The 16,739-nt window shown below is 33.8% G+C and overlaps 3 protein-coding genes across 3 annotated transcripts; 2 read left to right on the forward strand and 1 right to left on the reverse strand.

The window, feature by feature from the left end:
• Nucleotides 1-3,243: 3,243 nt before the first annotated feature.
• Nucleotides 3,244-5,903, forward strand: LOC146994254 (uncharacterized). Its single transcript, XM_085826339.1, has 8 exons — nucleotides 3,244-3,291; nucleotides 3,684-3,725; nucleotides 3,828-3,908; nucleotides 4,011-4,091; nucleotides 4,211-4,270; nucleotides 4,359-5,063; nucleotides 5,150-5,455; nucleotides 5,579-5,903. The coding sequence occupies exons 1-8, from the start codon at nucleotides 3,244-3,246 to the stop codon at nucleotides 5,825-5,827; spliced, it is 1,572 nt and encodes a 523-aa protein (XP_085682465.1). The 3' UTR covers nucleotides 5,828-5,903.
• A 672-nt stretch (nucleotides 5,904-6,575) lies between these two features.
• On the forward strand, nucleotides 6,576-8,819 carry LOC146994255 (uncharacterized). The gene is made up of 6 exons (XM_085826340.1): nucleotides 6,576-6,969; nucleotides 7,059-7,385; nucleotides 7,498-7,794; nucleotides 7,924-8,168; nucleotides 8,299-8,386; nucleotides 8,474-8,819. Exons 1-6 carry the CDS (start codon nucleotides 6,676-6,678, stop codon nucleotides 8,801-8,803), a joined length of 1,581 nt encoding a protein of 526 aa, XP_085682466.1. The 5' UTR covers nucleotides 6,576-6,675; the 3' UTR covers nucleotides 8,804-8,819.
• Nucleotides 8,820-11,862: 3,043 nt separating this feature from the next.
• Nucleotides 11,863-13,161, reverse strand: LOC146994256 (uncharacterized protein F54H12.2-like). The gene has a single exon (XM_085826341.1). It carries the CDS (start codon nucleotides 13,159-13,161, stop codon nucleotides 11,863-11,865), a length of 1,299 nt encoding a protein of 432 aa, XP_085682467.1.
• Nucleotides 13,162-16,739: the final 3,578 nt, after the last annotated feature.

Genomic DNA, 16,739 nt, shown 5'->3' on the forward strand with positions numbered 1-16,739 from the left:
CTTATGCCAAATTTTTCCAATTTCTGCTCACTTTTAGTAATTCTGATGTGGAGGTAAATGGTTTTGAACCATGTGCACTCCGAAATTTGCAAATCATTGGCATTGGCAACTACTAATAAAGTTCTTGTCATTTTGCTTATATATTAAATAAAACTGCATTGCCTATTCTAGGCAAAGCGGTGATTATATGACATGTTGGAATTATTTAGGGAAGTTACTCTTACATGCGCCCTCAGGTCGGCAAATTTCTCGCCGAACATTTTAGGGAGAAACTTCACGCCGCCATAATACTACGTAAATTTTCTTTGTACATTTCGAACTTTTAGCCTAAAATGTCTGCAAAAAACACGTTTTGAACACACAACTTAAGCTAAAAATCCGAAACAAAATCAAAAAATTTAGATAGTTAAAGTTTCTAACCATATTCGACAAGAATCCATGTACACGTGATATAATTTAACTTGAAAAAAAAAAAAAAAAAAATCACAGACTTGCAGAATCTGTGCTGCGAAGAAATCTACGAACTACGCGCACCTCGCTTTAATAAATTAACATAACAACAATAAATTTCAATAATACCGTGTACGCAGCGTTCTGTTTCAACTTTAAAAAACATCTACGAATTGCACAGTCTAGGCATTGCGCGCTAATCAACAAAATAAACTAAAACATCTAAAATAAAACAACAATAATGACACAAATCCATACTAAAACATAACATTCTACTAAATAAGAACAAGAATAAAACAAAATGCACTTACCGTAAATAAATGCTTCTTCGAACAGTAGAAATACCAATTTCAAGCATCACCAAAACAATTTCACCGCAAATTTGTTAAAAGCATCTTCTCCCGTTTCAGAACAACGATGAAAAAATATATAAAACACCAAACAAAACTCCAAATCGCATTTCCGATTATAAGTCGGTAACGTCGCTGTAACACGTCATCACGTAATCTCCATCGTATTTATATGACAGCCAAACTCACTATCCACAAAACTGATACTATGTTTCACAAATTAAATGTTCAAAACCTTCTTCTCCTAAATACTTGTACAATTTCCAGCCACTCGAAAAAATAGTTGTACTAGGCACGCGACTAAAATTTTACCAACACGTCATAAATCACTTAATTACTACACGAACTAAGTAGCAAAGCCAAGTTTTCACGTAAAAAAGGTTGCCACAGAAACCAACTTAACCCCCCAAACCATTGCAGAACAGAACAGCAATCGCGCCAAAAACCAGCCCATTTTATGTTCTTAAAGCATTAAGAATATTTTATGTTCTAAATGAGGATTTCATCTTTAATTTCATAAAATTTTATTTCATGAATTCAGAAGGCCATTTAGTAAAAATGATCTGTGTTATGAAATTAACGAGTTACTCTTAAGAGTTTCAGAAAGCATTAATTTATAATTAAAGATTGATATATTAAATGTGCTTCATTAATGACTTAATAGCAAATCCCATTGTTTATTAAAAGAAAATACCTTTACATTTTATTTACAATAGAATATATCATATTATAAAAATTCTATTAAGAACATAGCCCGAATTTCCACAAAAAACTAAATTTGCACGCTTTTTATTTAAAAAAATACATACGTCAAGTTATTGCTGCATCTACTTTCATTTTTAAGCCCCGCCTACAGTCCAGTTTGCATTGCGTTGTGCGGACAATGTTTTGAATATTTAGCGGAATTTGATGATTCATATTCTGTAACTTTGTAACAGATGAAAAAAAAAATTGGCATAATTTTTTCGCTTATAAGCTTAATGATGCGAAGGATTATTCCTTCTCTTGTAAAAGCTTGAGTTATGATTTTCTTGAGTTGATTTTCGGGATAGGATTTTGGCCTAGGAACACCAGTAGTATACCCCCCACTATATGCGGCAAAAGGATGCCGCCATGACGTAATAGAACAAAGGATGACGCAACGGGGGCGTGGCCTCCGCCATATTGGATCACGTGACTTCCATCCGCCATGTTGGATCACGTGACGTCCGCCCGCCATATTGGATCACGTGGTGTTCCTTTGGAATGACTCATCCTTTTCCCGCCATGCCGTGCGTGCTGAATCGCCGAGGCATTCATTAATTTTATTCGGTAAGTATTTACGAAGGATTTAATTAATTATTATTTAACTTACCTAATTAATTTATTAATCACGTGGTCTTTGGAGAACATCGGCCATTTTGTTTTGTACGGTGATTTATGCTGCCCTTCATGACAGTTTCAAAAATTGCGTGGGTCCGAACCCATGATGTCGAGATCTCCAGCTACGCGCTTTAACCACTGAGCCACGCTTTTGTTACCACAGCAGACTAAAAATTCGTACTTAGAAAAAAAAAAAAAGGCAAAGCGTTCAACGAGTTTACCGATCGAAAAGTTTCTTTTAAACGATGAAGGAGGGGTAGAAGACATATATTTTAATTTCTTAATTTTTTTTCGAACATTGATTACCTTCTTTAAGATATTATAAAGATTATTTTATGCTTAATTTTTAATTAATATTTTCAATTTATCAAATGAATTATTTTTCTTCTAAGTGGGTGATATTATTTTCGAATGGAAGAAATTTTTTAAAATTATTTATTATCTGCAGGGAAAGAGTTAAAATGATATTTTTACATCTGTACTGATTTTCTTGAAGCTATGTTACTGCTGGCGCCATCTAGCGTCCAGAACATCATCTAAAAGTAACAGGATCGTAAAAAAAAATAATATGAAAATGTAATATATTTCCTTTTCACGGGGTACGAACTCGCTACCACCCAATAATTAATAAAAAGGGATTGAGGGGGACCGCATCCAAGTCTTTAAGCGATACCCCATAATTCCTTGGTTGATATGGTTCTTAATTATCTGCATAAGGTTTTTCCGTGCTCCGCCATCTTGGATTTCCTCTATAGCCGCCATTTTGAAGAATTTTCTTGGTGGGTAAATGACGTCACCCTTATCATGTTTGTGCATGATTTGGTTGGGAAATGGCGTCTGCCTTTTCACTCCCTTTGTGTAGACATCCGCGTAGGTGAACGAATAAATTTCTGTGGACCAATCAGAAAGCAGAAAAATGATGTCATGCCCTCTTAACCAATCCGCGTATTCAGACAAAGTAAAAAGTTCGGAGCCGAGTTTCAACCGCTGGATTGCCTCCGAAATTCATTACTTGCTAAATTCTAGAAGTTTGTTACCACGCTTTTTGAAAAAACAAGAAATTCTCTTCGTATCTGCGAAAATGGCTTCAAGAAACAGTAAACGTTCTTTGGAACTCTTTTTTGATCAAGTAAGTATTCATATTTAAAATTTATTTTTTTTATTTTTATTTTATTTATATATAAAATGTATTAAGGTTATTATGTGTTTAATTTTATTATTTTAGTGTTTTTTTTTTTTCTTTGACCACGTGCCTGTAATACTGACACGCAATTAAAATTTTTTGTAGTGTGAGAATTCCGATGTATCTGTAAGAGATTCTAATGATCAAGTAAGCTAAATTTTATTTATGTGTTTTATTTACACGGCTTAGATTTTTTTATTATATTTTACCCTGTTTTGTTGAAACACGTGTTTGTAATATTAACGTTTCAAAACAGTTATATCGCCATATTATTTTCAATTGTTCTTTGACCACGTGTTTGTAATACTTACATGATTAAAAATACTATTATTTTGTAGTGTGAGGATTTCCATGCGCTTTTAAGAGATTCTGATGATGAGGTAAGCTAGTTTTATTTATTTCCTTCTGTGGCTTATTTTTACAATGTATAGTTTTTTTGCCCCACCTAGAAAAAGACTATTCACTATTTTTAATTTATTTAGTGCCTGAGTGAAACATCTCAAATATTCATCGAAAATCCTATTGACGGCATTGAAAATTATTTTAGTGATTCAGGAGATGAAGTACGTAGTTTTTTTTCTTTTTCCTGTCATTAATTTTTTTTGTATTTTTTTTATATAAGCTGAATCTAAATTTCTTTAAACACAACTGTTACTTTTCTTTAGCTCTTAAGTGAAACTTCGCAGATATTTTTGGAGAATCCTTTGGTTTTGCCTCTTTACTATCAAGTAGGCTCGGGATATGAGGTAATATCAGTTTTTAATATATACATAAATATATATGAGAATTATTTTTTCTATGTTTTTTATGTTTTTCTATGTTTGTTATGTTTTTCATATCACTGTGATGTCTATACATCTTTTAGACTCAACCTTCTGCTCCATCTAAAGGACCTGCATATGTGGAACATGACATTTCAGTAAATGTGAGTTTTTCTCCTGTTTTAGGGCTTATGGTGTGTTTGCGTGTGTGCTTATTTTCATTTACACTGAATTATGTTCTTTTCTTTCCAGATGGAAAATGCTATTATACTCAAAGAGAAGGCACGGCGTCGTAACCGAAAGTATCAAGGCGAGGAAATAACCTTCCAGGCACGTGTTGATATGAATCGTCTGCCTCAAAATATTCGCAACAGGCCTCTTCTAGCCGTAACTGAATCTGTTAGACAGCTGTTTGAAATATTAATTCAACGGTCAACAGAAAATCTAAGGCCGACAGATTGGATACGAATGTGTATCCAAGCCGATGGATTGGATAAACCCATGTCTACGAAAATTATTGCCGTATCTTCCATGACGGTGGAGACCGTATTATCGGTTATTATGAAAGTTCTGCAGTCAAAAGATGAAATTCGGCTGGATTCAGGCTTCCTAGTAGATGTGATCACGATTCGCAGGGATATCGGTGCAGGTAGAGCAAAGATAATCAACATTCAAGTAGATCGTCTTAAAAAACGCTCTGTCCTTTCCATCCCGTCAGATGATGAAGGGTTGTGTTGCGCAAAAGCAATCGTATATGCCCTAGCTTATCATGAGCAAGACAAGTCAGCGCTTAATTCTCTACGGGATCGGAGACGATCTGTTCTAATGCTACAAGCTCAAGAATTACACAAGTGTGCTGGAGTTCCTCTTGGTCCTTGTACATACACTGAAATCTGCACATTTGAAAATCATCTAAATATACAAATCGTAGTAATAAGCAGTGAAAATTTAAATAAAGTAAGCCAAAGATTTTAAACAAAAAAAAATTAATTAAATTGAAAAAAAATGTAAAATGAAATTATATTTATAAACTTTATTTCTAGGTCTCGTATAAAGGAAGATATCGAACTCGTCGCATTAATTTGTGGCAACACAATGGCCATTTTGATGTCATTACAAATTTACACGGTTTTTATGGTTCGAAAAACTATTGCGAAAATTGTGAAAAGCCATATGACCGTCCAGAAGATCACAGGTGTGACAATATGTGCCATGTCTGCCTAAGATTTCAATGCGTTCCAGCATTGCCTAAAAGATGTAAAGATTGTGATCGCCTCTGTCAATCTGAGGACTGCTTTGCAGCGCATAAAGCCGTCACAGGTAGACAAGAGCATTCAGTATGCGATAGGGTAAGTATTACTCAACTAGGGGAAAAAAAAAGTTTTTAATGCTTACATTTTTAAAACGTTTTTTTTTTTCTAAATATATTTTTAAAAAATCTTTGTTCTACTTTTTTTTTTTCCTAATTACAGATGTATCAGTGCAGACAATGCTCAAAAGTTATCATGCGACGGCAGTGTCCTAAAATTTTACATCGTTGCGGGACTATCAAATGCCCTTCGTGTAAAGAGTATGTTATAGCGTCAGAACATCATTGTTTCTTACAACTCATTTCTGCGAAAAGTCCATCCGATAAATTAATTTTCTTTGATTTCGAAACTGACCAATCATCAGGGGAACACATCGTAAACTTTGCTGTAGCGCAGTACAAAGATGGCTAAGAGAAAATATTTAAAGGATACGAAGCATGTCATGAATTCTGCTCTTGGCTGTTTACAACAGTGCACAAAAATTACACTGTTATTACACACAATATGAAGGGGTAAATGTATTCTTATTATTTTTAATCTGCATATATATATTATAGGGCTATTGTTTTAAATATAATACATTTTTTAAAATATAATAATTTTTTTTTCTTTACAGATTTGACGGTCAGTTTATAATGGCATGGCTTTTAGAACAGGGTACGGCACCTGAAGTAATCCCTAATGGCTCTAAAGTGATGGTAATCACCCATACCGCCCTCAACATAAAACTTATTGATTCTTTTAATTTCCTGCCGATGGCTCTCTCAAAGCTGCCTGCTTGTTTCGGCCTTACAGAACTAAAAAAAGGATATTTTCAACGCACCTTTTCAACAAGAAAGAAAATCAAAATTATGTGGGATTTTTACCTGAGCCTAAGTACTACAATCCTGATTGTATGACTAGTGCGGTGCGAACCTCCTTTTTGGAATGGCATAAAGAACACGAGAAGGATATATTTGATTTCCAAGAAGAAATTCTCACGTATTGCCGGTTTGTATCAACAATCTATTTCTAATCCTTCATTATGATCCGTCTTTTAGGTGTATATTTTTTGGTACCATGTTTTATTTATTTATTTACTCTTTTCGTTTTCAGATCAGATGTTGATATCCTTCGTAGATGTTGCGTTGAATTTAGAAATCAGTTTTTAGAAATTACAGGAGTAAACCCCTTTTGGTATTTTACAAACCTTTTATTTTACATGGTTTTGTCATTTTGTAACAACGTATTGTATACGTGCATGTATACTTTATGTATATATGATTTACACTTTTCTTGTCCGTTTTATTTTCAGTTACATAACCATTGCATCAGCGTGTATGGCGGTTTACAGATCCCGACACATAATACCTAATACCATCGCAATGATACCTGTAGGAGGTTATATCAATCGCACGAATCATAGTCCTGACTGTATTCGTTGGCTTGATTTTATTGCCCAAAAAGAGAGCATTGAAATCGAACACGCTTTGAACGGAAAAGGAGAAAGACGATTGGATGGTATATCTGTAGACGGATATTGCAAAGAAACAAATACTGTTTATCAATACTACGTAAGAGTTCAATATTTATTTATTTATAAATATATTATTTAATTTATTTATTTATTGGTATTATACGAAAAAATTTTTAACTATCGCAGGGATGTTTCTTTCACGGTTGCTCCACCTGTTTTGACGGAGATGCACTCCACCCCATAACAAAATTACCCATGTCGACATTGCGACAACAAACGGTAGACAAGACTTACCAGCTACGTGATCGAGGGTATAATGTAATTGAAATGTGGGAGCATGAGTTTGAGATGAAAAAGAAAACAGATGAAAAAGTAAAATATTTTCTTCTAAGTCACGAGCTTCAGGATCGATTGAATCCTAAAGATGCTTTCTTCGGCGGGCGGACAAATGCCATTCAGCTGTATTATGAGGGTGATGCAAAGTATGTGGATTTCACTTCACTGTATCCATGGGTAAATACTTTTTTTCTGTGTTTTGGCATAAAATAATCTTATTAAACGCGCATGTCTTATTTAAAAAGAAAATCGCTTTTCCGATTATTCATATTTTTTCAATTTTTCCTAGGTCAATAAATACTGTTTGTACCCCGTCGGACACCCTAATATTATTACTGAAAATTTTGATGCCTTGGAAAACTATTTCGGTATTATAAAGTGCCGAATACTGCCTCCTCGAGGTTTATACCTCCCCGTATTGCCGTACAGAGCACAAAATAAACTGATGTTTCCCCTCTGCAAGACTTGTGCTGAATTAATGTATCAAGGCATTTGCCAGCACTCAGATGATGAGAGAGCCATCATTGGCACATGGGTGACTGAAGAAGTGAAATTAGCAGTGAAAAAAGGTTACTGTATAAAAAAGGTAAGTATTTTGGGTAATTATTAGTATTATTGAATGTGTTATAAATGTCACAGCATGTATTTTTATTGTATATTATTATATTCATATTCCCACTATCTTTTTTTTTTTTTTTTTTTTTTTTTTTTTTAGATTTATGAAGTGTACCATTTTTCTCAATTTACGGATACTCTATTTCAATCTTATATCAACTTGTTTTTAAAAATAAAACAAGAAAGCAGCGGCTGGCCAGCCGATTGTGTAAGCTCGACCGAACGAAAACGCTACATTGAAGCCTATTTTGAGCGAGAGGGTGTGCAGCTTGATGAATTTAATATTAAGAAGAATCCTGGAAGACGGCAAGTAGCCAAATTGGCTTTGAACAGCTTCTGGGGGCGGTAAATAATTATTATAATGTTTTTAATAGAAAGAGTTGTTTCACATCTTTATATCATTTATTATTTCTTAAAAAAAATGCTCATTCTTTATATAAAAAAATATATAAGAATATATTTTTTTTCTTTAAAGATGGGGAATGAACCTGAACAAGATACGTTTGACTTATGTTCATACATTACCTGATTTCAATAAATTATTAGCAGATCCAACAAAAAATGTAAGTTTTGTAATTTTATTTTCTAATGTAAATTAAGATGTATATTTTTAAATGATTAATCTTGCAACCTGCTAACTTTTCCTCCAGATCAAAGACTTATATTTTCCGACTCCTGAAGTAGCTGCTGTGCAATGGGACTATAAACATTATTTTGTTCCACAGGACACATCCACAAATGTGTTCTTGGCAGCTTTTACTACTGCATGGGCACGGTTAAAGCTTTACAGTGAAATGGAGAAGTTGGGCCGTGCTGTGTTGTATCATGACACGGATTCAATTATATACGCAAGCGATTTTACCAACGATCCGCCTCTTGGTAATTTTTTGGGGGATTTTACAGATGAACTCAATGGAGATACTATTACTACATTTGTCTCTGGTGAGCTTCATTTTTATTTTTATTTTTTATTAGGTTGATCTTTTATTCTTGTAGTTTCTGTAGCATATTTTTTCCCCCATTCAGGAGGGCCCTAAAAATTACGCTTATGTAACAGACCGAGGAATGACTTGCTGTAAAGTTCGAGGTTTCTCCCTCAACTTCAAAAATCAACAGATTTTAAATTTTTTGGAGATTAAGAATTTAGTGTGCTCGATGGATCGAAAAACAACAATCGCCATGTACGATAAACATAAAATCATGAAAGATGCCAAAAAGAGGAAAGTTTTAACTAAGGCAGAAACAAAACTGTACAAAATTGTTTACAACAAAAGAGTCCTAAAAGAAGATCTAACTACTGTTCCCTATGGATTTTAAGTGGTATGCATCTCATTTATTTTATTTCATTGCAGGGTTATTGTTGAATTAATGTTAAAAAAAATTATATTTTGCAGTAAAATTTTAAAATTGTGTGGTTGACTTTTTTTCTTTTTTTTTCTTAGCCTTTTCTTAAACGAGAGGAGTATATAAAGCTTCACACATTTCTGAAGATCATCAGTACCCCACAAAATGGAGTGGCCTGTGTTGAAACACCCTTCCACATCTCTCATCAGTGGTCCGACAGGATCCGGTAAGACATATTTTGTGAAACGAGTCATCGAAGAAAGTCTGCTTTCTCCTATGCCTCAGCGTATAATTTATTGCTATGGAGCATATCAACCTATTTTTAGTAAAATGAAAAATGTGCAGTTTGAAGAAGGACTACCATCGAACCTCAGTTCCCTGCAAAATGCACTAATTATCATTGATGATTTAATGTCTGAGTTAGCGAGCGATACTCGTTTAAGTAAACTTTTTACGAAAGGAAGCCATCACCGAAATCTTTCTATAATATTTATCGTTCAAAATTTATTTCAGCAGGGTAAAGAGATGCGAACCATTCATTTGAATTGTCATTACATGATACTGTTCAAAAATCCTAGAGATAAATGTCAAGTCGTACATTTGGCAAGGCAGATGTTCCCCGGGAAAACAAAGGCTTTTCAGGAAGTCTTCCAGGATGCAACTTCAAACCCTTACAGTTATTTACTAATAGATTTAAGACCAGAAACCCAAGAAATGTTAAGGTTACGTACAGGCATTTTCCCTTCAGATAAGCATTTTGTTTATGAACTCCGTTAGTTGCTGTTGCACTCAACAAGATTTCTCCTTCAGTGATTTAATTTGTAGGTTTTTTAAAATTTAAAACTCTCTTTTACATTGTAAAAGAATAAAATTTGCCACACCGAATTTTTTTTTTTTTTTTTTTTTTGAAAATTAGATTATTTAAAAAATGTCCTAAAATATAAGATCTGCACAAAAAGCGGTTGCTTATGCGACCTTTATAAAAGAGAAGGAATTGTTAAAGTACCAATCATTTGAGGTCCAGATGTCGAGCCTGGAACATCTTAAACTCCTAGGCAAAAGTAAAGTAAAAAAAACTCTTCTAAGAAAATGTCCCAATAGTGTTATTAAAAGTGTATGTGAATGTGCTTTAAATGTATTACAGGGTAACGTTCCTTTGTCTAAAAGACAGAAACGTAAACTGGCCGTATATAAACGGACTTTGCGTACATTAGGTGATAAAAAGATACCCTTATTTAAAAAACGGAGACTATTGGTACAAAAAGGTGATGGATTTCTTTCGTTCCTCATTCCTGCCGCAGTTTCTGTACTGAGCACATTAATTAATGGAGTTCGCTCGTAAATTTATCCTTGTACCCTCGGATCGAGAATTAGAATTTGCTGAAAACCTTTTATCAGATTTAGATCAGCAAATGAGCACCATTTTAAACGAGAAGTTATCCGAAGATGAAAAGCCAAGCAATACCTTCAAATACTTCAAAAATATGTAACATTTCCCCAATTAAAATCAGAAACACAAGAAAGTGTTCAGCTTAGCAAAGAAGAAGAGAAAAAGTTTACCATGGAAGAAGAAATTGTGAATTCCGCTCCAGTGAAATTTAAGAACATTGCCAAAAGAATTATAGACTTTTTAAAACTTTACAATGATATTATTACATGGACTCCATCTAAAGAATTAATCATGAACCAAGTTAAAATTAATAATTCTAATGTTCAAGACTTGGTGAATTATTTGTTAAGAAATCAACAGACCAAGCCTGTAGGTTATGAAGAGTTTAAAAAATTCTTAGATGTTGTAGATTTTTCCAGGGAGTTTGTAAAAAACAAGTATCTGTTTACAATGTATGCTAAACCTAAATGTGTAAAAAAGAAAAGAAAATTGTATTCAACTTCTTGGATAAATTATTAAATAAAAAGAAAGATATTAGTTAAATTTGGTGTGTTTTTATGTGTGAAAAAATATTTTTTAATTTCAGGTTGAAAAAAAATGATCCAGATTTTTTTTTTAAAGGTAAGTTTTTTTTCCTTAAAAAATGTGCAGATGTCATGAGTAAAATAAATCTTTTTTTTTTCCAGTAATTTACAATGGAAAATAATTTTTAAGCTTAAATGAAACCTTTAAAATTTATTCTATAACTAAAAGGTAAAAGAAAAGTTATTTAAGAAAATTGTAAATTGCACTTTATTAATAAGAAAGACAAAACTAAAATTCCAAGCAAATTAATATTTTATTTCTTAAAAATCATTTTTACACCATACCTTTTCTTCACAAAATGAAATACATGAAAATCGCTATTTCTTACAGAAAGATTAGATACAATTGATTCCAAACATAATCCTTGACATCGTTTTAACAAATAATAAGTACAATATTGTCCACAAACATTTGATGTTACACTCTGAAGAGAAACTTGATTCCATGTCACACAGTTAAACTTGCTAGTAAATTTTGCTATGTCATCACCATAAGTCATGGGAGGAAGTCCATAAGAATCGAAAAATTCTAAAGTCTGATTATTTTCAATGAAGAAAGCCAGCCAGTGCGTCCCTTTCTCGTTGTGTTTATCAGTGTTGACTACAATAGCTGCTGGGAAACGATGAACATCTGGGATTTTATCTGAAGGGAAAACTCCAGTGTAGTACTTTGCTGTCCATTTGTCATGAGAGAGTATTCTATGAATTTCTGAAGAATTCATTAGTTACCAAAATCGTAGATAATATTTCTAGATTTATTGATTTCTATTAAGTTTTCAAATTCTGCATAGACTATTAACGATGTTGTTATTGGCAGAGGGAAACCGAATTTTACCTCCAGTCTCAAATTACTATGACGGACTAAATTCAAGTGAGAACCATCACACAAGTCAGGTGATAGATCGAAAAGAAATAAGCAGTATCCTTCTGGATACTCTGATCTCGAAAGATACAATCCTCGGTTTTCTGCATTGGCAAATAAATTCTGATAAGCACGAATAAAGGTTTTATTCATGAATTCAGGTTGAAGAGGATTGTGAGGCATAGGTTGCCCATCTACGTAAATGCCAATAAAATTGATATGATTGTGCTTAAATTCGAAGGGAGATTTTTTATAGTTTCCGTTGAAAGCATCATTATCGACACAAGCAACAATTAAGCGTTTAGGCATCTGGCCCGTAAAAATACTATCTTGAACAAAACTCATATTTCCTGATGGAATGGAATACACTTTGCAAAGCACTCGGTTGATAGGATATTTCGCTGTCGCTTTTTCTAAACTTTTTGCATGCCCTAAAATTACACCTGGACTGACTCGAACTTTGCGTACAAATAATGAGGCATGTTCCAATGACACTTTAAAATTCCCCTCCCCCAGTAAACAAAATTCCGGTTTGCTGCGGATAAGTTTAATTTTCATATCGACCATGTTCAACAAAAGTCTTTCTTGATGAAACATATCTAGATGTAGCCGTCCAATCATATCCACTGTAGCACTAAGTTTAAATTCTTCTGCTCTTTTATTGAATCCCTCATTAGGTTGCTTATCCGCAGTATCAAAAACATTCATACGGCCTGCTGTATCTTTAAAATATAATTCTGATGATAATTGAGAAGTTTTCGTATCAAAACCATGATTAAGTAATTTTTCTATGATGGCTCTGTAAGGGTACGTGTTATTGCTGGAGGAAATAAGTCTTTCATTTAAGCTTATATCAACTTGAGAAAAGAGGGAGTGCAGAAACAAATTCACGGGTCCCACTTTATCATCTTTTCCAAGAGAGCCGCCATTGCTTTTCAAAATTTTAACTTTGACGTATAACTGAGTTTGAGATAAATCCAAATAGTCATCGCCACTACCCGCGACATTGAATTCGACAGGACTTCCATCCGACACATTCGCAAGGGGATGAAATTCTATCCATTGTCCTCTTTCTATAACTGTTTGGGTTGGAGGTAATGTAAATAAATCGAGTTCAGATTTGGCGCATTCTGGAGAATCTTTTAAGAGGAAAGCCATTATGAGTTGAAAATGTCACGTCTTTGCACTTTCCTGGCTTTAGACGAAATGAAGCGTTTGGGAGATTTGCGTTTCCTTTTAAACTTTCCGTGACCAATCATCTCATCTGCTTTTTGAACTGCTTTCCTTGCTAATTTTTTTCCACTTTCTTTAGATCTGGTTTTAAAGGCTGATTTAAAATTTTCTCCTGATATCACATCGTTTGCAATTTGCGTTCCTGCACGTAGAGCTTCTTTTCCAACAGTTTTTGCTCCCTTAATTAAAAATGGCATGGCACTACGGAAAAGTTTCGCAAAAAATCCACCTATTCCGTATCCTTTCTGTAAAACCATTCCCTGATAATACGGCAGACCTTTTCCAGTTTGTCCCACATAATAATCCTCAAAGTGTTTGGTGCAACAAGCATATGGAATGAGCATTTTTGATACAGCTTTTAGAACGTTTACACTATGAATGAATAATTTTTTCTTTTGGTAAAGCTTTTTATAGAATTTGTCTCAAACGAAAGTGGAGCACTATGAAAACTTTACCTCTTTCAAACGGCACCAGACTCCCCGAATGAGGCCTTATTTCGATTTCAATCGTTTGAAAATGTTGGCGAATCACTGGTAAATAAAAAGGTCGAGAGTAATGTTTGTCAATAATCTCTCCGTCTTTCCCTTCCACTGTTACAATTTTCAGAAGGGGGGCTTGTACGTCACCTACGATTTGTGGTTCAACTAAATCACAGTATACATACATAACGGGGAAAAAACCATTCGGATTCGCTACGAAAGGACTTTGGACACTTCCTTCGTAAACACCCGGTTCAAATCCTAAGAGCTCAGCTAGTCCTCCGTGAAGAACCACTTTTGATTGTTCATCCGTCTTTATCATTACTCTTTTCGTAATGTTATGATAAGAAAATTCAATTTTGTTTTTATGAGAAACTAAAGTCATAGCTTTTAATATGTCCGGTATCGTTTCATAATAACCAGGAGGAATATGCCGTCCTTCCAGTTCTCCATTGTGAACAGCAAACCCAAATAAATTATTATCTTTTCCGACATTATACCATGAATGAGGGTAAATAATATTTAGGAGAGCTAGTTCCCAGTCCCCATTACTAAGATCAATAGGAGACGGTAGTTGGGTAATAAATCGAGAAGTTTTATTGTCTGGAAAAAATCTCCTAGAGCTATCGCTTATGAGTGTTACGTAGAAGGACATTTTCGCTCAAATGAAAAGTAAAATACAGTACGCATGTTTTTATATCATTTTCAAATTTGAAACCCAAGTATTAAATTTTTCAGGGTAACCCTGAAATTTAACAAAGTATTCTGATTTTCCCCAATGCTTTCTTGTCTTCAGTACCTTTTCGACAGGATAGTACCCACAGTCCGCTACTTTTTGTAATTCTTGTTTATAGAAGGTTCCTTGTATATCTTCTCCCGCTAAATCTCTTAATTTATAGACTATAGGATTTCGACGAATTATTTTATGGATTGTAAAAATTTCTCTTGTCCAATTTTGTTCGTATCCTTTCTCGAAGAGCATTATTTCGCGGCTGATGCGTACCGTGTCTCCAATCTTTTAATCTGAAGGAACAGGTTTTTGTGCTGAATGCTGACCGTACAAAGTTTTCCACATTTTTTCTTGATTTTGTAGCGTAACCGATGCAGGTTCTGTCTTAATACTTCGATGCCATGTGTTGTTATAACTGGATATCAATTAATCTATAACATCGATGTACCTTCGTGTATTCATTTCGGTAAAGTATTTCCACATTTTAGTTTTAAGGGTCCTATTAAACCGTTCCACGACAGAAGCTTTTGTATTATTGTGTGTCGTAAAAAAGTGGATATTTTTCTTTTTCAAAAAATTTTGAACTTGCTTATTGGTAAACTCTTTTCCTGCATCTGTCTGTAAAGACTCGGGTGTACGTTCCGAAAATATCTTTTTGAAAGCAGATTTAATGGACACAGCTGTTTTATCTTTGAGAGGGATAGCCGAAGCGTATTTGGAAAAAATATCTATGCACGTCAGTAAATATTTATAACCACTATTAAAAGATACCAGCGATTGCATATCCACTAAATCAGACTGAAATTGTTCGTCGATGCCCCCTACAATGACTCGGTTGCGTTGGAATCTGTGCCGCAGAGGTCTGTGAAGCGTATAAGAATCTTTCGCCTGCAACCATCTTTTGATTTCTTTGCTTTTTACTCCAGAAACACGTTGTAAAGCATTTATACCACCGAAGCTTGCCGGCTGCGCTGGATCCCGATATGTCAGATTCAGAATTTCTGACATTACAACAGGAATTTTTATCAACAGAAAAAGTTATGTTCATCCTCGGGCAAGCACTACCCAAATCAAATGATAAATCAAAGTGAACATTTATTTATACTTTTTTATACCCCGCTTCACCTAATCCTAATAACATCTTTTTTAAAAATATTAACTATTTAATATTTTCTTAGTTAGAAAATTAAAATTCATGCCGAGTCACTCAAAAAGTATACAATTTTTTTTTTAAAAAAAAGACAAAACAATATTTTGAAACAAAAAAGAAAGCAATACAAAAAAGTGAATAAAAACTAATATTTTATTTTATTTTTTCAAAAAGAACTATTCAGTAAATCTTTAAACAAATTAGTTTCTTCACATACATATAAATTTTGAATAATATTCAGTACATCATTTACATTAATAACATCAAAAAAGTCATCAGTAACAATTAGTTTACTAAAATTTATATTACATTCATTTTCACGAATGAAGTCATTTGCTATCTCAGGCCAATTAACTGTAAACAAAGCCTGGTCAAAATAAGTTTCACATTTTTCAGCACGGCTTGTTGATAAGCATTCATGTCCGAGCTGATTATTAATCCCTTGTTTGCAACCAAAACACACAAAAAGTTCTGAAATTTTTTTAGAAATAAATTTTTCAATACACTTACACAAAGAGTCCTGCAGCTCATGAAATCCATTTGGACGGTCTGGATCACCAGCATATTCATTCAATTCAAAATGTGTATCACCAACCACCTGCTTTTTCACAAAATAGTTAAGAGTTTTAGAAATAAGTGTTTCCTTCGCGACACCACATATTTCGCTATATATGGAGTCCAGTTTGCGTAAATGTTCTTTCCTCAACAGAACACGTTCCGGTACAAATTCAAATCGTAAATCTTTTCTTTGGAACAATCTTTGTAGTGATATAATTAGTTCACCGTTGACATTTTGTTTTGAAACACACACATCTTTCTTCACAATAAAAACACTATCGGAACCTTCAAAGGAAGCAAATGTATTGGTATGATCGCTCAATTCTTTCCATACTAGAGGAGAAAGCGAAACTCCATCTTTGCTAGGATGTAGCAAATCGTTCTCATCAGTCACATATTTCCGAACGTGAACATGAGTCAAACCTAAAAAACACGATATAGTGACAAAAATATCCCCTCCGGGATGAAACATATTCTTTGGCAAAGAATCAAGCTTCAGCAAAGTTTCGTCATATGAAGCACCGCAAAACTTCTTTGATGATAAACATGAATTTGCAGCTAGACGTTTCATTATGCACAACAGTAC

Source organism: Stegodyphus dumicola, chromosome 11 (assembly GCF_044657685.1).
Source record: "Stegodyphus dumicola isolate Sdum_Otavi_A_Nest chromosome 11, ASM4465768v1".
In the NCBI taxonomy this organism is placed as follows: domain Eukaryota; kingdom Metazoa; phylum Arthropoda; class Arachnida; order Araneae; family Eresidae; genus Stegodyphus; species Stegodyphus dumicola.